The sequence below is a fragment of the Lutzomyia longipalpis genome, chromosome 4 (assembly GCF_024334085.1).
Source record: "Lutzomyia longipalpis isolate SR_M1_2022 chromosome 4, ASM2433408v1".
Classification (NCBI taxonomy): Eukaryota; Metazoa; Arthropoda; class Insecta; order Diptera; family Psychodidae; genus Lutzomyia; species Lutzomyia longipalpis.
The window spans coordinates 13476577-13503757 of NC_074710.1; the positions used below are offsets into that span (position 1 = coordinate 13476577).

Genomic DNA, 27181 nt, shown 5'->3' on the forward strand with positions numbered 1-27181 from the left:
TATTACCCACAGTTTGTGTTGCACCCGAATTCCGTGTACGCAATAATCCATTAATTTTCCATCGTTCAGACACCCCATTTTATTTGTTGGAAAATAATTTTGTTCAAATGTAGATTTTTTTTATAAAGTTCTCCCCTCGAAGCGATCTAGTGGATAGTAATAACTTTGCAAATGCATCGATAGAAATAAATACTATTACCCACCTCAATTCGGAAAAATCTGCGTTGTTTTCATAAATTCATGGAAAAGATTTCTCATGGGGAATTCAAAAATCTTTTTTTCTTTATAGATTCGTAACATTTTCTGAGAAAATCGACTTTGTGGAAATCTTGGAAAATCTTTTGCTTCAACTGCTACAATATTTCACTTTTCCGAAGTCAAATGAATTTCTTAGAATTTTTAATATCTTGCTGAATAACTTTCATTCCTGAATAAAATCTACATTGTAATTAATACAAATAGAATTTGTGTAATGAAAAATGTAATTGAAGTAGGAATGAAAATAAAGTATTATTATTATTATTATTATTAAATTGCACTTGCCTTGTGGTGTCAATTCTACTTATAAAAGTTATGTACATACATACATACATATTTCTTTAGAGCAATTACCAAAACTTGGCAAAATTGTGCAATAAACTTTTGACAATTTTACGCTTTGCTTGGATTCAATTAGACATTCTCCATTTTGGAAGAAATTGATATATTTTAACATTTAAAATTATCTATTTATTAGAGGGTAAGTACTTAAAATAGCCTTTACCACCCTAACTGAAGATTTTATTACTAAATAAATATTTAAATTAAGTATATAATATTCAAATAATGATTTTGTTGGCTCTTTATTGCGCTTCTTTTGCGACGTTTATATAGAATGGCGCATAAGTTAATGCATGATTCAAGGCTGCTTTACATGCAAAATCATGCATTAACTTATGCGCCACCTAGTATATGATTTCATTGAATAAAGGTGTGTACCGTGGATTCTCATAGTACTACAATGTAATATTTGTCTTCTAAAGACTAATTATACAATTCTCAAAGAGCTTTACCTCGTTAAGAGGTTGTACGTAATGAATTTCAAGAACATCTCCTCCGCCCATTTCATACATAACTTGATCCATAATTTTGTGTAGAGACAAATTAGTAACTTTCGTACACTTTCGTAAAACAAGTAGAAGCCTCAGGGGTCTCAAAACTATTTAGGAACTTACATAAGTACCTACTTAATATACGAAGAAGAAGACGTGAGCAATGAAGAAAGTGTACAAAAAAGATTTTCTATCAATGTTTCCGTAATAATTTTCTAAAAAAAAATCCTTTTGGCAGTCCAGTAAAGAATTTATAAGGAGTTTATTCATTTTTGATCACATCATCATAAATGCAACAGTGCTTTGACTGCGATTCTCTCAAAATAAAAGGTCACAATTCTCACGAATATTGCAAGCTGTTTGAAAATTTAATTTATATCAAAATCAATTGGCAATAAAATCAAGAAGGAAAAGAATAGGAAAATGAAGAAAATTGCAAAGACAAAGTTGTAAATGAGACAATACGGGAAGGTTTACACAAAAAAGAAAGAGAAACTTAATCTCTATGTTGGATTTAAAAAGGATCAGTGTTGAACATTAATTGTGTGTGGCTCAATGGGAAACTCCTGGTGGATGACTCGCTTTTCTTTTACCAGCCACAACGATGGTGCTCTCGGGGAGGAGGGTGGTAAACAATAGGGTATGCGACGGGGAAGCTTAAGGGGGTGGTATCAGTGTGTAAACGTGGTACAGCAGATTCATTTTCTCTTCCAATCTGAAATCTTCTCCTCTCTTGGGTAATTTTACAGCAAATTACCTGACTTTCATTTTCTCCTTTTTCCTGGCAGCAGAGTTGAAAGACAAATAAGCAGTTTGTGGCACGTTGTGGAGATCAATAATCCCATCAGGATGCCATTTAAACTCCCGTGCAGTGGCTCTCTCTATTTTCTATTCTTTTTTCGAGTCATCCTCAGCTTAACTTCTGCAAGCAATTTCAGGAATTGAAATATATATAATAACAAAAATATAAAGGAATTTTCACAAAATATTTCGCATATTTTATTTACCCCAGAAAGTTTATAATTTCACAAAGTTTATCATACAGTGTTGTCTAAACTTCAGTAGAAGTGAGTTAAAAGTCCTCTCCAATATGTTTGAAAGTTTAATCTTTACTCTAATTGATTCATTCTTGTGATACTTTGACATGAGACTTGTAAGGAAATTAATCAATGTCACGTGGAAATTTTCTCAAAAGCACAAAGAAAATGTCTAAAATTAATGAATGGGATGTTGCAACGTTTTCTCGTATTGCTTACTACTTTCTTTTGTAGAAAATTTATAGCTTCAATAAGGGAAAAGAGTCTCCAAAGAGTTGGGGACGTCAAACTCTCAAAGCTTGCAATTTATGATGATTTAATTTAATTTAATTAGAACAAACCTATTAATTTTTCTCGTACTATTTTGTAATTTAAAAATTCTCATACTATTTTGTAATTTAAAAAAAATCTGAGACAAATATTAGGATTTTTTTTTAAAATCTCCCGAGAAAAATAATCTTTTGTTAATGAGTTAGTTTTAAGGCCATCATTAAATTAATTTTATCACAAATTTTACAAAAAATAGCCTAAAGTGATAAATATTTAATTTATAGATTAAACGCTTTTATGAAAACTAATCACATGAAAAACTCATTTCAATCAATCTGATTAAAATTATTATTCAGGTCAATTATTCGAATTTTAGTACATATGGTGTGCTATATTATCATAGCATATTCTTGTAAAATATTTTGTGCTGAATTGCTCGAAAATAGGGGCATGTACTTCCACATGAATAAACGGGGAAATGGAAAATTTTCTCATAGAGAATCTAATGTGAACATTTAGCTGCAAATTATACATTCTCACAGAACTCAAATGCATTCATTTGATTTGCACGAGTTTTCCAAATTGATGTTCTCTCTTCATTTTCTGTCTTTGCAGATATCTGTGGGAGATTGGAATGAAAATTAAATGTGCAAAGGATGTTAGTAAAAGTGAATGGATTTCCCAGAAGACATCCTAAGTGGTGTTATTGTTTGAGTATAAAAATGAAGTGAATTTCTTTAGTGAAAGGAGTGAAGTTTTTAGAGGAAATATTTAATTTCTGAAGAGATAAATGGCATCGCCAGGTGACCCAAAGTGGTTAGCGATGAGCTCTGTAGCGAATTCCGTAGTAAATAGTAGTCACAGTATCCACGGGATACCACAGCAGGATGCAGCTATTATGGATCTGGAGCTAAGCTATGGTGATGCAATCCTCGGCAGCGATGTAATTTACACAAATGGATCACGATATGATCTCATTCACAACGAAATGGTTCAAACAACGTTCTGTATTCTCTACTTTATGATCTTCGTCCTCGGTGTGGTGGGCAATGTCCTCGTGTGCTTTGTGGTGTTCAGAAATCGCGCCATGCAAACAGTGACGAATCTATTCATCACAAATCTCGCCCTATCTGACATCCTCCTTTGCTTCCTGGCCGTGCCCTTCACCCCAATGTACACATTCACCCGTGGCTGGGTCTTTGGTACAATTCTCTGCCATTTGGTACCCTACGCCCAGGGCTGTAGCGTCTACATTTCCACACTGACGCTCACATCTATTGCAATTGATCGATTCTTCGTCATCATCTACCCATTCCACCCACGGATGCGACTCGCCACGTGCATCTACATCATCGTAAGCATCTGGGGATTCTCCCTTCTTGCCACCCTCCCATACGGGCTCTACATGAAGGTGTTCGCAATGAATCACACAGGTGAGTGAAGGGTGATACACCGCACATAAACTCAAATTCACTTTACGTGACGATGGATGAAGGAATTCAGTTAAGGAGCTTGTTGATGATGTCGCTTTGCTGACTCGTTTCAATAGATATTTAATATACATACATACATACATACACACATCAACATCGACAGCTCTAATTAAATTTAGAATTAAATTGAAGTATTTTTTTTTCATCAATTTCATATTGATTTGTACGATAAACAAGTTACATAAAAATATATTGCAAAAATAAGCTAAGAAAGTAATGTAAACAGAATTTAAAAACTAATTACCAAAACAATTTTTTTTTCCTGAAAAATGTTTCTTTTTTTTATTTTATAGGAGTATGGCAAAACTACTGCGAGGAAGATTGGCCATCGGAGCAGTATAGAAAAATTTTTGGATCCTTCAATTCAACTCTCCAATTTGTTCTTCCCTTTCTCATTATCTCCATTTGCTACACCTGCGTGTCCGTTAAACTGAACGATCGTGCACGCACAAAACCAGGCTCGAAGACATCACGTCGCGAAGCAGCAGATCGTGACCGGAAGAAGCGAACAAACCGGATGCTAATCTCCATGGTTGCTGTCTTCGGAATTTCCTGGCTACCCCTGAATGTTGTCAATATATTCAATGATTTCTACGCACGTACGGAGGAGTGGCGGTTCTACAATGTAATTTTTTTTATTTCACATTGTGTCGCAATGTCCTCAACGTGCTACAATCCATTCCTGTATGCATGGCTCAATGAGAACTTCCGCAAGGAGTTCAAGCTAGTTCTTCCGTGCTTCCATCCTGTTCAACGACGCAATGGGATTCTGCCGAGTGGTACAAAATGGCGCTCTGAAAGGACGTGCAACGGCAACAATGAGACCGTACAGGAATCCCTTCTACCATCAAGCTATGTCCGTTCAAGTGGTGTCACGGAAATCATCCCACGTGGCCCAACAGGACACGATGACGATCGTTTACCTATGAAGCTCTTCAATAGCGTAGACACCATACTCCTGTCCGAGGTGGCACCTCCAGCAACTGTCACGGGCACCGTTGTCCTTCCTTCTGGTGTCCTAGAAACTCAATTTGACTCTCCCACTTTGCCACCATTAGTAGCACGACAACCAACGAGTCTCTTCTAAGAAATGCCAACAATGGTAAGAACCTTTAGATTTAAAAAATTTCCTTTTATGCTTCTGCCTTTGAATCAAAATGCTATATAAATACCCTCAAATCCCTAAGATATTCATCTTCCTTTCCCCATATAATCAACACACCGACTTAACTGCCTTGACTTTGTACAATGTTAAAAGACTGAGGAGGTATCTTTTATTTTCATTTGAGAAATCACGTGTTTAATCCGCGGAATTAAATTACTAAGACAACTTGAGACATTTCCAGGAATATCTTTTGAAAAGAAAATCCTCAGAAAGTCTCCGTAAAAAAAATATATACAAATACATATCTCTGAAGGATATTTGTAAATTTGAAAAGATGCAATTAAAGTTTATTTAATCTTAGGAAGAGAGCTTTGTTGAAATATTTACAGAACTATTTTAAATATCTAAGAGCTTTTACAAGCTTTGGCAAAATATGAAAACATCTTAATAACATGAACGGGAGTATTCTTAAGTTAATACCGGAAAGAAGAAATTTTTTTATGTACATATGTACACATATATATACCACATACATAATGTCTTAAAGTACTAATTTTTCTTATTAAATATTTTATAATTCTCTTTGAAACAAATATTTAAAACTTGCAATATTTGAAAAGACAAAGAGATAATTTGAATTATCCTCAGGCTCTCCGGAGCGTCTTGCACTTAATTTGCATTTCAAAATTAGTCTAAAATGTGTATTTTGCGCATTTTCAATATTGAAATTGTATTAATTATATTATATTCGTATACACTCTCTCTCTCTCTCTCTTCATCTAAAATTAAATGGTGTAGGATTAACGATGCAAATTTGAAGTTCATTAATTTAAAAATTAATGATCCCCCTTTGTACGTTGTTTCAAGCATAATTTTGACTAAAATGTTGGAAGTGGATGGAAAAAAGGGGAAGAGACTTCTATAAATAATAATTTTTCCTTGGCCATGGGGATGAGGTGAAAGAAAATACGTGCAATATATTTTCTTTTATAATATTCCAACGATGAAATTAATAAATTACTAAAGAGAGATCCACAAAAGGATGAGAATTTTTTTTTGACGAACATAAAATCAATGTTTTGTACAAAAACTAGAAGATTTTTGGGGCTCATAGTGACTGTCCAACACAGCAGATTGTTTTTTTTTTTGGCTCTGGGGGATATTGATTATTGATTAATCCATGTGAAATGCATAATTAAATCACACTTTCTCTCAACAATGGGTAAAGGTTTGGAGATTTGATGTGGGTGTGATTCGATAGCACAATATTAAGTAAACTGAATATTCATGAGAGTGAATTTTCTCCTCATTCGGCAAAAAAGGACACACCTTATCCCTCTATCTGCTCTTTTAGTCAGTGGCGTAGCTGGAAAAATTGATTATGTGTCTTAATTTCCTAACAGTCTAGAAAATTCAAGCGTTTAGGTTTCATTTTGGGCATTAAAAAGATTATTTCCGGCTAAAATTCTTTATTTCAAGAAGTATCCAACATTAAACAAGAAATGTCAAAAATTGAAATAGAAATATCACCGTTAGAAAAAAAAGAACGTCAAACATTAAAAAAACGGTTTAGTTTTTATAACTTTCTATCCTTGACTTTTAAATCTTTTATCTGTGATTCTTTCTTCTTCTTCACAGCTTGTGTGTACACTCCAAAATGCAAAGTCATTAAATCGGGCTCAAACTTGAGATGATCACGAATGAGGGCCCCTACATTTTTCATGTTTAGCGTTCGTTAAAAAACACCCACTAGAAAAATTTTCAGGCTACGCCCCTGTTTTATAGCTTTGTGAGAAATTATGGGAAAATTCATGGGATTATAATGTGAAACTTGTCACTTCAGGAGAATGGATAAACAAAAGGGAAAAACCCTTCCACTTATCCCTTTCTTATGGTACCCCATTTGTATCTCCATTGGATACTTGTTCTCTTGAATCTCAATTTGATTTAACATCAAACCGCGTGGAATAATTTTAATTTATGCGCTCTCAGTTTTTGTCCAGCGAGAAAACTTCGTCGGCAAAGAATTAAGCTTATTGTAAACTTTTTCTCGTCAGCAACATTTCCCTGAAAGTTCGTGATTATTTTGCATTTATTTGCATAACTGCGACACAGCCGGAAATTTACTTTTTTGCAAAATCATTTATTTTCTCATGAAAAAAAAAGCTTGAGAATTTCTTTAATAGGAGATGACTTTTTCTCTTAGCTGAATGACCATGAATGTAAAAACAAAATGCCATGACGAACCCTTAACTTGGCCATCATGCTCTTTACAGTTTTGAAGGGAAAATTGAAAATTCTAAAAAGGAAAGACTTCTGAGTCAAAGAAAACTAATAAAAGTAGATAGAAAAGCATTCCTTGTGTCACATTCCAAGCAGATCAATGTTATCCCAATTCTTTGGTATTAACCAAAAAAAAAAAGAATTTTCCATCTTCTTGTACGAAATCCCTGTGAGAGGAACATTCCATGAAGTGTGCGGATGAATGGGACACTAAATTAGGTATTATTCATCACAGAGAGAACTTTTTTCTTCCTTCTCCTCTACAACCTTTCGTAGCCTCATCCCCTCATACCACCACCAGGGATTCAATAGGAAAAGAAAGTGAAATTTATTCATGAAATAAATGGGCATAGCTTTTATCTTCTCTTATGCCGCGTTACGTTTTTCTTCCCATTCGCCAGCAAAGATTAATCAACCGAGAACATTTTTATTGCCCCGAGAAATTTCTTTTTATTTCCACTTTGTGTTCCAAACATGCGATAATACGGCGCAAATTATACTTTTCAATATTCATTACAAATCTCCCGAGAGATGCGTGTAGGAGTAAATAATAAACAAATCACAGAAGAGAAAAGAATTTAATATGTTTTTTTTTTATACAAAATGGAAGAAAAAAGAAAGTTATTTTTATTAGAATACCATCATGAATTAAACTTGCATTTAGTTAGAAAAGAATTCCAAAAAGTTATATTAATTACAAAATCATTTTCATGTTATAGTTTCATGAGAATTTTATTAGAATTCTGTATGAATGGTTATGAAAAATTTTAGAAGGATTTAGATTAAATGATTAATTTTGATTAGGGACAACGGTAGAGAAACAGATTGAGGAATTTCCCAAAAACTCATTTGAAATAGTTTCAATAACTCGCAATTCATACGAAAATTCCGAGAATTAGTTCCAAACCAAACCCTCAATAAATAGGTTTTTACAATGCAGAGAAGCATGATGAAATTCTAGCACTACTTTATACACATATATGTATACTAGTTCACCGTTACGTGGAAAAAGACTTAAAGTAGAATGTTTTCTATATTTCTTATTTTGTTCATAACTAAATGAACGTTGTATCAAGCTATTTATGCTAAATGTGCATCAGTATATTGCACTGCAAGTAAAGTATATTTTTCAATAAACCGAACGTGATGAGAGATTTTTCAACGTGAGCATAATAAGTAAATGTGTAATGGTATGAAAAAAAGAACAAAATATTTCTTGAATTCTCGTGAAAATAACTTGATGAGACTTTAAGAAAAAGAAAACATTAAAAAAATATTAATAAATTAGAATTTTATTATGTTTTTTTATAGACATTTTGCGTTTTCAATTTCTTTTTTTTTTCACAATAAATTGTTACAAAATTGTAGGTACAGATAAGTATCAATAATACCCAATGCATACCATATAATGGAGCTCAAAGTGCTCAAAGCAGCAAAATAACAAGAATATCAAAATTCACTTAAATATAAAGACAATAACTTTGTCCAATTTTCTTTATGAGATGCGAAAAGTGAGTCAGAATAACAGAACTTGAAATACTTTCCGAGATTTTTCTCGTTTTCCCCTAAAAGCCTTTACATATTTTTGTTTCCATGGAAAACTTCTAGGTATATCATAAAGATATGATTCCTCATGCAGAAAAGAATGCTAACGAATTGGAAATATTCTACGAACAAAAAACACGGAATTACTTCAGAATTTTATATAGTACGCCACGAGTGTGTAGCCAGGATGGGATTTTCGTTGCCCAAACTGCGTTTAAAGGTTCAAGAAGTTCAGGCTTTAAAGCAAAATATGCTTCATAATAATATTATAAAAAAACAACATTAAAAGAAGAACCGTCAAATGCTAGCATGAGAAAAATTTATTAAATATATATCTACTGAAAACCTTTAATACCTTGCCTACATCTTATACCCAGAAATGCTCTTCCTTTTGAGATTCAAAAAAAAAATTCATAGATATTGGAAGGAAAAGTGATGAAGAAAATCAAATAAAATGTTCATATAAAAATTCCAAATTTTCCATTTATAAAATTCAATAATGTCACAATTCGTTTTAATGTGAGAAATCATAGAAATTTCCCATTCTATATTGAATTTCTTTTTCAATTTGTACTGTCGTTTTTTTTCTTGCGTGTTACCCTCACCCAAAATTAACATTATTCTGTGAAATTCAACTTTTTTTTGCGTGGAAAATCAACTGGGAAATAACTTTTTTTTATCCATTCTGTGAAAAAGAAAATCAAAAAAAAAACTTTACCAGGCATGAAATATTTTTGACAACAATATCAGTTGGGTTAAAATGAAAATGTGACAGAGTGGAAAAGACAGCAGAGAAATTTAATTTTCATGGAAAATCTTGATATGAAAAAGGCAAATTTTCAAAATCGTATGGTCTCGTTACTACCCACCATTGTTGTCTTGAACCCCTTTGTTTTGCCTCTCACTAATTTAATTCCCATACAAATGTTCGTGGTTAATGTACAAAGAAAATCAAGAAAATGACAGCATAAAAGGAATATGGTCTCTGTGGTCTTTGCACCGTTTATATAATGTATATATGTATGTATGTACTACAATTTTATACGGAAAACCTGGAAAATTAATTAGTGGTGATTTTATGAAACCTCTGCCATCAAGAAGGGAATAAGGAACAATTAACTCCAATTGGACTAACACAACAAAAGTAATGAAGCAATCAGATTACATAATTAAATCACATTTTAGACAAATCATTAATAATCTGCTTTAGCAATTTAGTTATAGGGATTCCTTGCTGATTTTATGTACATTTTTAGGTAACTGGTCCACTAAATCAGAGCACTGTAATAGGAAACAACCCTTTCATCATATACAATACAGCCTATACAGAATAAATAAAATATTATAAAGAGGTCCAAGCTCGTTAAATCCTCCCCTTTTTTTTCAAATGAAAAAGCTGCAAGAAGCAAAAGATGAGGATAAAAGAAATCTCTCAGAAAAACCACGCAAAGAAAATAAATTAGAGACCTTACCTTTATGGACTAAACTAAATTATTGCAATTACTCTAAGCAAAGCAAATTACACCCACAAACAGCAGAGAACAAGCAGAAATGAATAATTAGTTAATTAATTGTTTTACATTGTTTAAATTTTAAAACAATTTCTTGAACCAGGCTCATTTTATTTAAGTAAAGATAAGTAAAGGTTTTCAAACTAGGTCTATCAGGCTAGACCGGCTAGACATAAGTTTCCAATCCACACTGTCCTAACCGTAAAACCTTAAAAACAAGAACCTTAAGTTTGATTAAAAAATAGACTAAACACAAGTATATAAGTAGTGAATTTCACCCTAAAAGAGATAAATTCTAAATTAAAGTTAAGCCTTCAATTTTTGACTTTTAAATTATTTAGCAAAACATTTAATTTAATTTTTTACACCATTAGTTTTAGGTTTAAGGATGCACTTAAGTATTTTTCTTGCATTCAAGCAGCAGAAAGAATTTCTCCTGAGCTACACCGTAAATCATATTGTTACGATTGATTTTTTAGGACTATATCCCATGAGCGAGCGTATATCGATTTATGATATAATTACCCTCTTGATTGAAATTGCCGACATATTTGCTTTTGGGAGTAAATTTTAAATTTAGCCATCGTTCGACAACCCCATATTGCTATGGCGCACGGAAGTGTAAATAAACCCCCCACAAATGTAGTGGGAGGGGGTTGAAATGAAAAAAAAAGAAGGGATGCTTTCGTCTCTCAGCTCATAAAAGTTGTTGGGGTTTGGCTCCTAAACCAACCAGGGAAAAAAACTCCTCGAATCTCATTTCACACACATACGCATTTTACATGAAAAATTTTGGGGGGATGGATAAAACGAGGAAAATGGGGATTGCTGGGTACGACGGCGGATTCTCGTGAGGGATTGACAACAAACGTTTCGTGTTGAGATAAATTTTGCATAGAGAGTTCATTTGGTGTGGTGGCGTATACTAAATTGGAGGATCTTCCCCTATATTAACCCTCCTCCTACACATGGGGTCTTCGTTGACTATTCACCATGGATAGCGTCCTTGAAGAATTTTGCTTCTCTTCAGCGATTCCGCGTCTTCTCTAAACCTTTCCTTATAGTCACATGAAAAAGCAGAAGAAAATAAAATGAATTCTCTTTGCAAACATTCACATTGTTTAACTTTCATCTATAGGAAACGCAAAACGCATCTTCAGAGATTCTTATACATCTTATTGTTATATATCGAGCTCGGGGATGCAAAGAGGATTATGAGACAATGATGCATATAAAATTCCCCCATTGAAGAAATGCATACAAAAAGCCTCACCAGCAACGTGCTAGAAATTCAAAACTCCGGATAAATTGCTGAATAATTCCCACATACCGAGAAAAAGTCTCTTTTAAAATTAATTGAGCAAAGCACTGGCTAATGAGAGAACGCATTATGTGTCCACCCTGATGGAAATAGTTTCACGTTAAGCTCATGGAAAATTTTCACGTGCTCATGTTTTATTTTCATGCAATAAAATTCCACCACCAACGTTTCATTCTGGAAATACTGGACGCTTCTGTTTTATAGTAAAAAATATCCCAGATTGGTTGGACTTGGTGACGGTGGGATTAGGTATTTGATGATGCGGCAGAGATTATACGCCTACGAAGGGAAACGCGTGTGTCCAACTTAATGATAAGGACGACACTTGAGGATTTTACTTCCTAAAAGGAGAATGATAAGCTTTCTGAGGAGCAATAAAGTTCATGAGGCTCACTATATAGCTTTTAGTGGTCTACTAAAAGACCTTATTGGTCAGTTAAGGGGTGCCAAATAAAGAGCTGATGATCAGACATTTGGTAAAATGAGAGACAACCCCTCAAGATGTTCGTGATACCTACTTCTTATCTTTATTTCATTCCAAATAAAGCGTTTAAGAATTTAATTGTCAAGTGTTTTGGATGCTTCAACGGAAAACCTCCCAGAAATTCTTGTGAGAAAATTTCAATGAATATTCAGAGTCTTGTTTTTGGTATGTAGAATTGATATATAGGTATATAAGATTAGTGTATAGAATTGATTAATTGTGTATTCAAACTCAATTTATCTCGGAGTTTCGATGGGAATCACATCAAGAACAACAAACCCTTCGCACAAACAACATGTCTTATGCCAAAGTCAGGGTAAAAGGAATTGATAAATTTCTTAGCAAAATAACCCATTTTCCTTTCTATTGACCTTCTGACCAAAGAATGCCACAAGTATGCCCCACAGAGGGGAACCACTTGATGTTAGACCTTTCACTTTTATTGGATACACTCGGAGAAAATTTTGAGAACTACATATAATTGAATATATCTATATTTATACAGTATATGTAATTTCGTCAGATATTTATTGTCTAATAAAGGTTATTACATACTGTGATAATTTTAGTGATTATATAGGTAAGGTTTAGTGTCTTGAAAGTAGCCAAAAATAAAAGCAAAACATATTGTGATTTTTTTTAAAGAAATTAGTTTTCTTTCTCTTTGTAATATTTATATCAGGACATAAAAAGAGGGTAAGACAATATGCCGAAGTTATATCGAGGAAACGAATAAAGTTTCATTAAAAAAATCAATTATATAACCGTCACAATTTTCAAAAAAAAACTCCAATTTATAAAGTTTCAGCGAAAATTCGTAAAGGTTAATGAGAAACGCATCATACTTTACATTTTTTCATAAAGTATAACTTTTTCTACCACTTTGGGACATTAATTTAACCAAAATTGTTTCTCATGTTTTTATATAATTATGTAGTACCTACATGTAGCTAAACTAAAACATATTTTTATTTAATTATGAAAATACAATCATAAAGGTTTCCTAATGAAGGGAATGGGAACAATTTTGGTTTAATCATCCATTTTGTGCATAAGTACGTCGTATTAATCCAATCTGGAAATTCATTATAATTAATACGTGCCCCACAGAGAAATTAAGTGTGAATAATAAAGTTCATTATCAGGAATTGCTTTGTTGAAAGGGGGCGGAGAAAGGGGTGTGCGGGGGATTCTCATTAAATTTCTTCGAAGGTTAATAAAAAGAATAAAGCTTTTTGCCCCCTTGGGGTGTTTTCTAACTTGTACATGGTACAAAGGTTAAACAATTAATGTCCAAGAATTTTCTCAGAGGAAAATTTTACTTAAGATTTTAATATAACGTGCTATAGAGATAAAGAGATTCTCTAAAGTTAATTAACTTGAGAAGCTTTCATGTTTCTTATTTGTTATAGTTTTAATTGTTATTTCGTTCAATTGGCTTTTCATGATCATCTGGGTTCCAATCTTAGTATAAAATTAATTAATAATTTTTTTTTTAATTTATGTAGATATTTCGGTTGATTTCTCATTGGTAGATCTTCCCGCTGCTGGTTTGTTGCTAAAGTGAAAAGCTAAAGTTGTATTGAGATAACTTCTCTGCAAACATACAACATCCGACTGCACAGACATTATTTGGTTTTGCAACAAAGTAATGGGTATTTTGGAATAGAAGCAAATTGCACAATTGAGAAAGCTAAAAGGGATGCATCCATAGCTTTCTCCCACACAAATTGTCCGTGAATCCATTTAGCAATACCATATATAGCATCTCTATGTGAATTGCATTTGCATTTTGGGTTGCATTGAAGTGAATTTCATTCACATTCAAACCATAACTTCCGCCACGTCAGGAAATCCCATTCAATCAGTCCCTAATGTAGTTTTGAAATAAATTTAGCCATATTTTTCACCTTCCTTTTCCCACAAAATCCGCCACTCAAATTGACAATTGGATATGTCATTTTAGCTGTGTTTCTTTCAGACACAGCTTTTGTGTACCGAGCAAAATCGAAAGTCGTCAGATCGGGCTCAAACTTGGTATGAGCACGAATTAGGGTCCCCACATTCCAAAAAACGTATGCGCCAAAAAAATTTTTTTCCGGCCGGCCGGCCGGCCGGCCGTCCGTCCGTAGTATAACCCTAAATTGCAAGAGAACGGTAATAGATAGAGACTTGCGGTAAACGGCAAAGTTTAAATATCGACTGGAAGACATCCGATTATGATGTCAAATTTTACCCCCCACCCCCCCGTCCGCCATTTTGGATAACCTCAAAATTTTGTTTTCGCTATATCTCAGCCGCTATTATAGCTAGAGGGCTGAAATTTTGATATGTTGTAGGGGCCATCAAGAGCTTTCCAACGATACCTCATTTTCGAAAATCGGTCAAGCCTTTTAGTCAATATGGCCGCCACAATTTTTCATCGAAAATCGACCATAACTCGAAAACGGCTTGACCGATTTTGATCAACCCGGGCTCAAATTAAAGATCTCAACAAACCCTACAACTCTCTAGAACATCAAAAGTTTCAAAAGTGACCGCTAGGGGGCCAAAAATCAAAAACAAAATTTTCGATGAGTTTTCGATGAATATCTCGAAAACGCCATTATCGATTTGCTTCATTTTTTGATATGTTATAGCTGACTATATTATCTAGCTCCATGCCAAAAATGAAGAAAATCTATGTCGCCGTTCTCGAGATATAGCCTTCCAAAGTTAGCATGTCATATCTCGGGTTCTACAAGTCCGATTTCGATCAACTCAAGCGCAAATGAAAGGTTTCGTGAAACCTTACAAATGTGTAGAACATTGCAACTTCGAGAAATGACCGCGAGAGGCGCTAAAATCAAAAACAAAGTTTTCGAAAATTTCGAACTCGAATATTTCGAAAATTCCATTATCGATTTACTTCATATTTTAATATGTTATAGTTGAGGTTAAGACCTTTCCAACGATAGTTCAAACTCGAAAATCTATGGAGCCGTTCCCGAGATATGGCGTTTCAAAGATTTTTTAGGGTATGACTTTTCAACTTTTCCCGACTTTGCGCGTATTTAAATTAATTTGCGTTCTAGTTTGCTCTCACAAAATTGGTACACTGAAAGAAACACAGCTTTCGTAAGCTTGGTCAGCTTACCAGTACATTTATTTTTAGTGAGGAATTTCCATGAAACCACCCCGTGTATAGACAAAAATCATTTTATGCTGCAAATAAATAATTTTATGTAAAATTATAATTAATTAACAAAAAATTTTTAGTATCTGTATATATTGCAATTTTATTTTTGACCATCTACGTTAATTTAATGCATTTCTAGAGAAAATAATTAAATTAATTTAAATACAAGAAAATTGAGTCATTCTACGGTCTACTGGTTCTTAGAGGAATAATTTTATTACTATTCTTTTCTGATTATCGAAACTAACATCATTAGTCAAATACGATTCACCCTGTGACAGGCAAGTAAAGAATAACATTGATTTGAGCACTCTCAAATTTAGAGCGATTTCTCACACATTTCTTGTGTTTGAGCCATATTTCGGCAAATTATTCCAGGCTCAGGGGTCCACGGTCTTACCTTCATTGGAGGATCCACTTACCGTGGCCTTCTGGGTCGAAGTTTCGCTGCTAAAACTTTTTGTTTGGAATGTCTTCTTTGGACACGTCATTCATGGACCTGACAGATGATGAAAATCATAACAACGATAACAATGAATGGACTCTCAGCACACGCAAAACTACAAAACGGGGTAGGGTGAGCCCCGAAAATTGTAAAGGACGACCTCCTTTGAAGCAAACCAAACTACACTACTGGTTGGGAATTCCAACCCAAAACAAATTCTCTTCCTTTACTCGGCAAGAGGAGGCTACAACTTCCGGAGAGTCCAATGAGAGTGAACCTGTCAACAGTGAGCAGCAGACGCAACCGAATGGGTCAAGTGAGCCAAGACGCGAACCCAAGCCGCCACCAATTTTCGTGCATAAAGTTGGGCGCATTCCCCCATTGATCAATTTGCTTAAGGATTTGGCACCCAATAAGCACACAGTCAAAGCATTGAGGGATGATCAAGTTAAAATTCAAGCTGATTCCGCTGACACTTACCGAACAATCTTAAAAGCTCTAAAAGAAAAAGGTACGGAGTTGCATTCATATAAGTTTAAATCTGAGAGAAGCTTCCGTGTGGTGTTAAAAAATATGCACCAGTCAACTGACGAGGATGAATTAAAATCTGCATTATTGGACCTGGGGCACAAAGTAACCAACCTTTGGAATATTAAACACCATGCGACAAAACGGCCACTGCCCATATTTTATGTTGATCTTGAACCGAAGTCTAATAACAAAGAGATCTATGGAATCAAATTATTGTTAAATTGTGTCGTCTCGTTTGAACCTCCACGTCGTAAAAAAGAAATTGTACAATGTTCGAGATGTCAGAGCTTTCAGCATACAAAAGCATTTTGCACTAAGGCCCCTAGGTGCGTAAAGTGCTTGGATTCGCATTTGTCCAAAGACTGTCCTCGCAAGGTAAAGGACGAACATGTTAGATGTGTAAATTGTAAAGAAAATCATCCAGCTAATTACAAAGGATGCGCAGTCTACCGAGAATTACATAGGAAACTTTATTCTAATTTGAATACGCTTAGAGAGCGAAGAACAACCGGCACGGAGAATTTGGAAAATTTAGATCAAAATTTCCCTCATTTGAACGGAGTTCGGGAGCAACCAGTGTCTTATGCGAGCGCTGCCTCTGAGGGACGCTCTCAGGATCAGGGTACCGATCACGGATCAAGTGACTTCGCGGAACTGAAAAACATGATGAAAGGACTAATGAATCAAATGGCAGATGTAATGAGGCTCATAACAATTGTGGTCACTAAACTTAAGTAATTTCATAATGGTTGAGTTGCTTAAGGTAGTATCCTGGAACTCAAACGGCCTGAGCAGTCATGCTCAGGAGGTGAAGGCCTTTTTGACGGAGCACTGTGTCGACATATTGTTAATAAGCGAAACGCATTTTACTGAAAAATCTTTTATACGTATCCCTAAATATCAATTTTATCACACGAATCACCCCAGTGGCAGGGGTCATGGGGGCACTGGTATACTGATCAAGGATAGCATCCGGCATGTGGAGCTAAATGGATTCTCCACTGAGAATATACAAGCAACAACATTGGAACTTCACGACTTCGTGGGAAGTTTGCGGATCTCATCAATCTACTGTCCACCGAGATTCAATAACAAGGAGGCTGATTATACTCAATTCTTCAGTACTCTGGGCAATAAATTCATCGTTGGGGGCGATCTGAATGCAAAGCACTCAACCTGGGGTTCGCGACTGACGACCACAAAAGGAGTTGAACTTCTAAAGTCAATGAAATCGTTGAACATGAACTATCATTCAACTGGCGAACCTACTTACTGGCCAACGGACCCGGCAAAAATCCCTGACCTCATTGACTTGTTCATCTCAAAAGGTATTGACCCGAAGCTGTGTAAAGTGACGTCGTCCTTCGACTTGTCCTCTGATCATACGCCGGTTGTGCTCGCACTGTGCTCTAAGATTGCCCCTAAAAGCAAACAACCGTCTCTCTATAGTAGACGAACGGACTGGGAGCTCTTCCAGGCTTCAGTGAGTGATGGCGTACGGCTGAATGTATCCCTAAAGTGCGGGCTGGAGATTGAGAATGCCACAAAGAATTTTACGGAAATTATACAACAGGCCGCATGGGGTGCAACCCCTGGAAGCTTGGAGACGACGGTCAGGCAGTATTTACATCACAGCGTTCGGCAGAAGATTGCTGAGAGGCGCAGGTTGAGAAGGGTTTGGTCAGTGACTCGCTGTCCGGCGGACAAGGCAGCCTTCAACAGAGCCAGTGCGGAGCTGAAGAAGTTGCTTCGACGAGTCGAAAATGAAAGAATCCAATCGTACTTATCTCGTCTGTCTCCGAGTCAGACGGATGATCGAAACCTATGGAGGGCTACTCGTTATATAAAACGCCCTCAGGTAAGGATTCCCCCGATTAGGGGTCCGGATGGCTCCTGGGCAAGGTGTAATGAGGAAAAGGCTTCGGTGTTTCTAGATCATCTTTCTTCTGTTTTCTCGCCATGGACGTCTCCTGTCTCCCGTGAGCACGAACGGGTAGTGGAGGAATATTTGGACACTCCTTTTCAAATGGATCTTCCCATGCGGAATTTTACCAATGGCGAGATCAAGAAGGTGATCCGGGGTATGAAATCGAGAAAGGCTCCGGGTTACGACCTTATTACTGCCGATGTCCTAAAGAAATTGCCGCTGGCTGGGATCTCGATGCTCCGGTTGATTTTCAACGCTGTTATCAGAGTGCAATATGTTCCTCTGCAGTGGAAGGTGGCAGAGGTAATAATGTGCCCAAAGCCGGGCAAGAAGCCGGAAGAGTACTCCTCATACCGTCCGATAAGCCTCCTCCCGGTGGTTTCAAAGGTGTTTGAGAAGCTGCTGCTGCTGCGGATGTCGCCATATCTTGAGTCCCAGAGTCTCATCCCGGATCATCAATTCGGGTTCAGGAGGGGGCATTCAACGTCGGAGCAGATCCATAGGATTGTGGAGCCTATAAGTGATGCTCTGGAGGGCAGGAAGTTTTGTGTCGCCGTTTTCTTGGACGTTAGCCAGGCCTTTGATAAGGTCTGGCATCCAGGTCTTATGTTCAAAATTAAGAGAGCGTTTCCATGCCAGATCAGCCTCATCTTGATGTCGTATCTTCAGGAGCGTCAATTCTATGTGAGACAGCAGGTGGCAATCACGGGGTTGCGCCCTGTACTCTCGGGAGTACCTCAAGGAAGCATCCTTGGACCTGTGCTCTATAGCTTATTCACCGCAGATATGCCAAACACAGGTGGTGTCACCATAGCTACATACGTACGCAGACGATACAGCTGTGCTGTCTACTGATGTTAGCCCAGTTTTAGCCAATACAAAACTCCAGCGGTCATTAGTACAAATTCAGAGTTGGCTCTCAGCGTGGAAGATTAGAGTCAATGAGACCAAATCTACTCATATCTGCTTTGCCCTCAGAAAAGATGCCTGTTGTTAAATAATTGCAAATTGTCTCAATAAATTCAAATTTGGCGCCATATGAAGGCTCGAAGAATTCCAGAGGTGGTCATTGGAAAGTTCCAAAATGTCAATGGAAAAAATAGACTGGAATTTATGACAAAGTGTCAAGGAAAAAACTTGTTAGATCGTTATCAGATTTCAGAGCAGACGGACACGCGGAGGTCCGCGCTGCTCAGTGAAAAGTGGATTTAATTTTAACACCTGTCCTCCGGTGTTCATTAACAACCAACAAATCCCCTCTGCTGATTGCGTACGATACCTCGGAATGCACCTCGATCGAGGTCTGACTTGGGCAAAACATATAATGGCTAAAAGAGTACAACTTGGACAGAAGCTGCGGAAGATGAATTGGCTGATGGGGCGAAATTCTTTGCTTTCGGTGGACAACAAGCTTCTCCTATACAAATCTATGCTCCGACCCATTTGGCAGTATGGTTGTCAATTCTGGGGTGCAGCCTCTCGGTCAAATGTGGAGATCATCGAGAGATTTCAGAACAAGACTCTTAGGGGCATTCTAAATGCCCCCTGGTACGTGCCTAATGATATCATCAGGCAGGATCTCGACATTCCCACTGTGCAACAGGAAATCGATAGAATTGTTGAGCATCACAAATCTAGATTGGAGGAACATACTAATCAACTTGCTGTGCGCTTGCTCCATCATCGGCCTATTAAACGGCTAAAGCGAAGACGAATGCTCGAGTTCTCGCAAAAAACCTAGGGTCTCCACCCACACAGATCTTTTCTTTTGAAAATGTTTTTTATGGAGGCAAATTGCTGAATTTGTTCTCCCCATGCCCCCCTTTTTGTTCTTATGCCACAAAATTTCGCTTATTGTATTGTAGTTAATATGTTAAATACAGATTGTGAATAAAGTGCTCAAAAAAAAAAAAAATTAGTCAAATACCAAGTGAAAAGTTAGTATACCTTTTCCCATTTTCCTTTTAAAAACAAAAGAAGCACCAGGCAAATAAAATAAAACTTCCTAACTTCCTAAATTTTGTTAAAAACTTCCTATATGAGAAAGGGAATTCGTCTACATTTTTGCTCCCAAATTTATTTACAAGTTTCCCTGCGTAAAAAAATACTTTTAGCATGCAAAACTATGTTGAATGTCATCGAGGGTCTTTTAAGCTCAAAGTATTTATAAAAACAGTTAAAGAAAAAATAATTTTTGATACTTGATGTCAAAGACGATTGTATGAATATAAATTCAAAGAAAATGAAGCCACACAGAGGCATACGTATCAATGCGATGACTTTGAAATATTGAATACCCCGCATACAGAAAGATTGATTTCGTCGATTTTTAATATGAGAAAAAAATTTTCGGATGTGGAAGGAGAAAATTCACGTCTTTCACGAGGAATGTAATATTAAAAATTTCCTTCATTTCCATCCATTTTCCACCATTAACTCCAACCAACTCGTGGATTCTTCTCTGTTTCTCTACACAAAAAGAATTTGAGATATACGATACTTTTCCCTCTTATTTTTTACCTTTTTATTTACATTCAAATTCAACCTACAACAATCTATGAGTAAATTATCACGGAAAAATGAAAAACATGAAAAATGTTTTATAGAGATTTGAAATACAATACTTTGAGAAACATTCTATAGTTTAGAATAAATATTATGAAAAATCGTGTGAAAAATGGCTACGGGAATAGAAATCGTATTGATTTAGGTTTTTCAGAAAACTTTAATGCCTATTGAGGATTTGATTTGAAGGACGAAAAGATTAAGTTTTCGTATAACTTCAAAGAATGCGAATCACATTATTTTATCATTGCAGAGTCTTTTTATTGTGACGTTTCGAGAACATGGATATTTTTCTCCACCAGGCAAAAATATGGTGCGAGAACAACTTCAAAAAATTACTCAACATACAGACTTTTGCTTGCTTTTACGTTTTGAAGAATGGAACGACGAAAATAGGTAGTATCTTGATGAATTTTTTTACATAATTATTTATTTTTACCTGAGGAAGAGGAGAATCCAAGCTTTCGAAACGTCACAGTAAAATATTCGTGAAAATAAAGAGAAAAGATCTTTCCCGTGATTCGCAATCTGTATAAAATAACTACGCACACTGAGCACAAAGAGATTTTAGCTGTGTTTCTTTCAGACACAGCTTTTGTGTACCGAGCAAAATCGAAAGTCGTCAGATCGGGCTCAAACTTGGGATGAGCACGAATTAGGGTCCCCACATTCCAAAAAACGTATGCGCCAAAAAATTTTTTTTCCGGCCGGCCGTCCGGCCGTCCGTCCGTCCGGCCGTCCGGCCGGATCATAAACTTAAATTGCTAGAGAACGGTGATAGATAGAGACTTGCGGTAAACGGCAAAGTTTAAATATCGACCTGAAGAAATCCGATTATGAAGTCAAATCCACCCCCCCACCCCCCCGTCCGCCATTTTGAATAACCTCAAAATTTTGTTTTGCCTATATCTCAGCCCCTGTAACAGCTAAAAATCTGAAATTTTTATATGTTGTAGAGGCCATCAAGACCTTTCCAACGATACCTCATTTTCGAAAATCGGTCAAGCCGTTTAGTCAATATGGCCGCCATAATTTTTCATCGAAAATCGACCATAACTCGAAAACGGCTTGACCGATTTTGATCAACCTGGGCTCAAATGAAAGCTCTCAACAAACCCTACAACTCTCTAGAACATACGAAGTTTCAAAAATGACCGCTAGGGGGCCAAAAATCGAAAACAAAATTTTCGATGAGTTTTCGATGAATATCTCGAAAACGCCATTATCGATTTGCTTCATTTTTTGATATGTTGTAGCTGACTATATTATCTAGCTTCATGCCAAAAATGAAGAAAATCTATGTCGCCGTTCTCGAGATATAGCCTTCCAAAGTTAGCATGTCATATCTCGGGTTCTACAAGTCCGATTTTGATCAACTCAAGCGTAAATGAAAGGTTTCGTGAAACCCTACAAATGTCTAGAACATTGCAACTTCGAGAAATGACCGCGAGAGGCGCTAAAGTCAAAATCAAAATTTTCGAAAATTTCGAACTCGAATTTTTCGAAAACGCTATTATCGACTTACTTCACATTTTAATATGTTATAGTTGAGGTTAAGACCTTTCCAACGATAGCTCAAAATCGAAAATCTATGGAGCCGTTCCCGAGTTATGGCCTTCTAAAGATTAGGGCTCGGACTTTCGGTCTGAACATCGAAGCTTCGGTGATTCGAAGCATCGAAGCGTATTCGAAGCACTGCAAAAGAACTGCTTCGTTTTTAAAATGCTTCGATTATTCGAATAAATCGAAGCATTTTAAAAACGAAGCAGTTCTTTTGCAGTGCTTCGATTTTTTCTCAACACTTCGAAGCATCGAAAAGTTCGATTTTTCGGAGCCCTACTAAAGATATCTTAGGAACTTCTTTCCCAGCTTTGCGGACGAATGAGAAATCTGCATGAGACGGATGCAGGTGCAATTTCAGTGAGATACTCTCACTTGCATGTCACTGATACTGTTTCACTCGTACGGAAGGTATTTCGCAATTTTCTCACAAATTTTCATGGTAAAATTGTGTTTTTAGCTGTGTTTCTTTCAGACACAGCTTTTGTGTACCGAGCAAAATCGAAAGTCGTCAGATCGGGCTCAAACTTGGTATGAGCACGAATTAGGGTCCCCACATTCCAAAAAACGTATGCGCCAAAAAAATTTTTTTCCGGCCGGCCGGCCGGCCGGCCGTCCGTCCGTAGTATAACCCTAAATTGCAAGAGAACGGTAATAGATAGAGACTTGCGGTAAACGGCAAAGTTTAAATATCGACTGGAAGACATCCGATTATGATGTCAAATTTTACCCCCCACCCCCCCGTCCGCCATTTTGAATAACCTGAAAATTTTGTTTTGGCTATATCTCAGGCCCTGTAATAGCTAAAAATCTGAAATTTTGATATGTTGTAGGGGCTATCAAGACCTTTCCAACGATACCTCATTTTCGAAAATCGGTCAAGCCGTTTAGTCAATATGGCCGCCACAATTTTTCATCGAAAATCGACCATAACTCGAAAACGGCTTGACCGATTTTGATCAACCCGGGGTCAAATGAAAGATCTCAACAAACCCTACAACTCTCTAGAACATCAGAAGTTTTAAAAGTGACCGCTAGGGGGCCAAAAATCAAAAACAAAAATTTCGATAAGTTTTCGATTAATATCTCGAAAACGCCATTATCGATTTGCTTCATTTTTTGATATGTTATAGCTGACCATATTATCTAGCTCCATGCCAAAAATGAAGAAAATCTATGTCTCCGTTCTCGAGATATAGCCTTCCAAAGTTGGCATGTCATATCTCGGGTTCTACAAGTCCGATTTTGATCAACTTAAGTGCAAATGAAAGGTTTCGTGAAGCCCTACAAATATCTAGAACATTGCAACTTCGAAAAATGACCGCGAGAGGCGCTAAAGTCAAAATCAAATTTTTCGAAAATTTTGAACTCGAATTTTTCGAAAATGCCATTATCGATTTACTTCATATTTTAATATATTATAGTTGAGGTTAAGACCTTTCCAACGATAGCTCAAACTTGAAAATCTATGGAGCCGTTCCCGAGATATGGCGTTTTAAAGATTTCTTGGGGGATGACTTTTCAACTTTTCCCGACTTTGCGCGTATTTAAATTAATTTACGCTCTAGTTTGCTCTCACAAAATTGGTACACTGAAAGAAACACAGCTCTCGTAAGCTTGGTCAGCTTACCAGTACATTTTTATTTGCTCATGTCTGAGCAGATTATTTGCCTCCTCATTGTTAAAATATCTTTCTGGGATATATGTACATTAATTTTTAATTCTCTTGTTTTCTTAATTAATTCTGTTATACACCCAGTTTAAAATTACACAACTGTCAAGAATTTAGAAAATTTGAGACATTTTTTTTTATCAACAATAAAATACTTTTGTCACTTCAAAAGTTCCTCAAAGACGCTCCTCTTACAATTTTCCTATCTCAATTTTATTTCTCTCTCTATTACTCTTTACCTTTTCGACTTTTTCTTTCATCCAGCCATATTATGTTGTTGGGAATTCATGGAGAGATAAGATATGCGCGTGAGTTAGAGAAAATAAGACACAACACATGAGAATATGTTGCTCTTGGGATTGATACTGACTTTTGAGTAGCTCCCTTTTTACTTATCTTCCTTTTCCTTGCTTCTGAATGGTATAGAGAAAGCTTTGATTGAGCACACGATTCACTTTGAAAGTAGCTAACACATTCTGAAGAAGAAAAACTGACACAAATCTCATGAGATGTGGACGATTCCGTCTTGATTTCCTTCTCTTATATTAACGTAACTTCTTCCCATGGACTGAACAGGATGTTTTTCACGGTGAATGTTGAGAAAAATCAATGGAGATTGCATAAGGTGGGATTAAATATTTTTGTAGCATCTTGACGGAAGAACACAACTCTTTTATCTTTCCGGAAAGCGAATTTTGCTGAAATACTACATACTCACATGTAACAATTTTTGTTGGAAGAGTTGGAATAGTTCCAGAAGAATATTTTACATATCCTATATGGAAAGATTTTGTTTTTGATAGCATAGCAATATACCAAAGTGAAAATTTTCTCTAGAATAGTTTTTTTTTGTGGGATCCTTTTGGAGCTTTCAGAAGATTTGGGGTACTTCACTTATCATTTACAAAGTTTATACCGTCCACTTTAAGGCCATTAACCCGAATTTATTTATTGAAAGTCGGAAAAATTTTTATGTTGAGTTTGAATGCATAAAAATGGCATTAGGAATTTTTATTTTGAAAAAAGTTAGAGATTTTGGTTAAAAAAATTGATAAAATTAAATGCACATTAGGTAAAAATTTCGTCCAAATAAATTATTCTTAAGTTGCAATAATACATTTGAGTGTACATAATTTTTTTTTGCCTGCCTAAAAGACAAAGCGTCGAAAAGCTATACCTTTGAGAAAATATCGGAAAAGTCATCTAAAGCTGAATGACATCCAATGTTTCTCATTAAAAAAATTTTATGAATGGAAATTTTGAATGAGATCCGAGATAAAACTCAACAGAAGAGAAAAAACAAAAAAAAATAATGGAAAATCCTCTGCAATGGTGTCAAAATCGGACAGTGATACGAAGGAAGGATGAATAGATATGCAAATTATCTAACAAAAATATTCATAATGCTCCAGGGCATTGGAAACAGTAATTTTTTGTGGGACGTGGATCATTGTTTTTTGATGTGAGAGCATATTTTCTTACATTTTTCGTTACCACCAGCATTTTTTTATGTGCCACATCATTTGTTCTCTTTTTGTTATTTTCATTGGAAAATTTATTCCCTTTTTACAATTCAATTAAGGTTATTTTTTCACTCACCCGCATCTTCTCAATTTCAGGTATCTATACATTTGCGGCATGAGGACCCAAAAAAGCTGATGGGGTGGATATAAGGAAATCCCAGCAGATTGAAATTTTCACAGAAAACTCAATACACCTCATCATATCTATATATTTATAGATTTATGTATGTATATAATGAACACTCCTCGATGGAGATATCAACGAAAGTCATTAATATAGCGTGCTTAAGTGTAACATGAAAAACACTGGAGGATTCACTTTGCAGAAGAAAAAATACTCCCAAAATGAAATTCTTCACTTCCCAAAAATGACAGAGAAATGATTTTGTCAATTAGATTTATTAGAAAAAAGAATCGGAAGTGATGATATTTCTGAGAAAGTTTTTAATTTATTTTTTTACGTAAAAAAAATACCCAAATTTTTAAAGAAAAAAAAACGCTTTACAGTTAGTGCTCGGCATTACAGTCAGGTATTGGTTAACGTCACATGGGATGTACTCTTCTCACCCATTAATAATAATGAGCGGAAAGAGTATATCCCATGCGACGTTAACCAATACCTGACTGTACGTCTTTTCTGCAATTATCACTTTGAATCAATATTTGGGACTTTCATGTGATGCCATTATGTAATGACAATTTTTCTATCTATAAGGTGCTACAAACCACAAGTTTAATTTAACTAAACTTTTAAGCAGCAAAGTGTATACATTAAAAGAAACATTATGCACAGCACAACTTTATTTTATCAAGAAGTTTTTATTTTTACAATACCTTTTCAAATTTTGCAAAAAATGTTGTTCCGCTTCGATCACAAAAAATATATTCAAATGCAGATTGTGCAGAAAAAATCTGCAAAAATACTATATGAGAATTCTATTGAACTGACTAATGTAAATAAAGGAAATGTAAAGTAAATTTTCGAGAGGATATTGCAAATAATTGGGAATTTCAGAATGAGCCCCGGGGGAAAATGCATTAAAAAAGTTTCCTCTATCGAAATTCGTTTATTTTCAATATCCTCTCCACTCGCTATCACTCCTAGTAAAATGAACAATATACTCAAAATTATTAGCTAAATATTGTAGGGAGAATAATATATTTAAAAAAAATGTTGAATTTCTGTAAATATTTCTTTTTTTATTAAAGAAAAAAAATATCTTTTAATGCTTATTTTTAAATTAATTTTAACTTTGTTTAAATATAAGAGAGGTTTTTTATAGATACCTACCAACCTATTAAATGTAATAGTTTGGAACAAAAAAAACAAGAATTAAATGAAGCTGTAAGAGAGAAATATGAAATAAAATTTGTCGTATGAATCTGCAAAAAAGAGTATGGTAACATATTGTAAAAGAATTAAATGGGGGCAAATAGGAAGCATTATTTCCACATGACGCCTCGTCATCCATAGAATATTCCATATTGTTCAGCTTTACGGAGGATTTGCAACATAAAGAGAGACATTTACGGATGAAATTCTCTTTATACATATCCCAAAAGAATCGAATATTATTGTGGCATATTAGTGATCTCCTGCAACTTCTCATATCTAGCGAAAACAAACACTCCCAAGGATG

The 27181-nt window shown here is 35.5% G+C and overlaps 1 protein-coding gene across 2 annotated transcripts in view; it reads left to right on the forward strand.

The window, feature by feature from the left end:
• LOC129796488 (prolactin-releasing peptide receptor-like) overlaps nucleotides 1-26058 on the forward strand; it is a 48245-nt gene extending 22187 nt beyond the window's left edge. For both annotated transcript variants that reach the window (XM_055838472.1, XM_055838473.1), the window contains 3 exons: nucleotides 3014-3831; nucleotides 4185-4993; nucleotides 25638-26058. In XM_055838472.1, the coding sequence (XP_055694447.1) occupies nucleotides 3189-3831; nucleotides 4185-4978 (1437 nt within the window). In that variant the 5' untranslated portion in view covers nucleotides 3014-3188 and the 3' untranslated portion in view covers nucleotides 4979-4993; nucleotides 25638-26058. The remainder of the gene's footprint in view (nucleotides 1-3013; nucleotides 3832-4184; nucleotides 4994-25637) is intronic.
• The last annotated feature ends 1123 nt before the right edge of the window (nucleotides 26059-27181 follow it).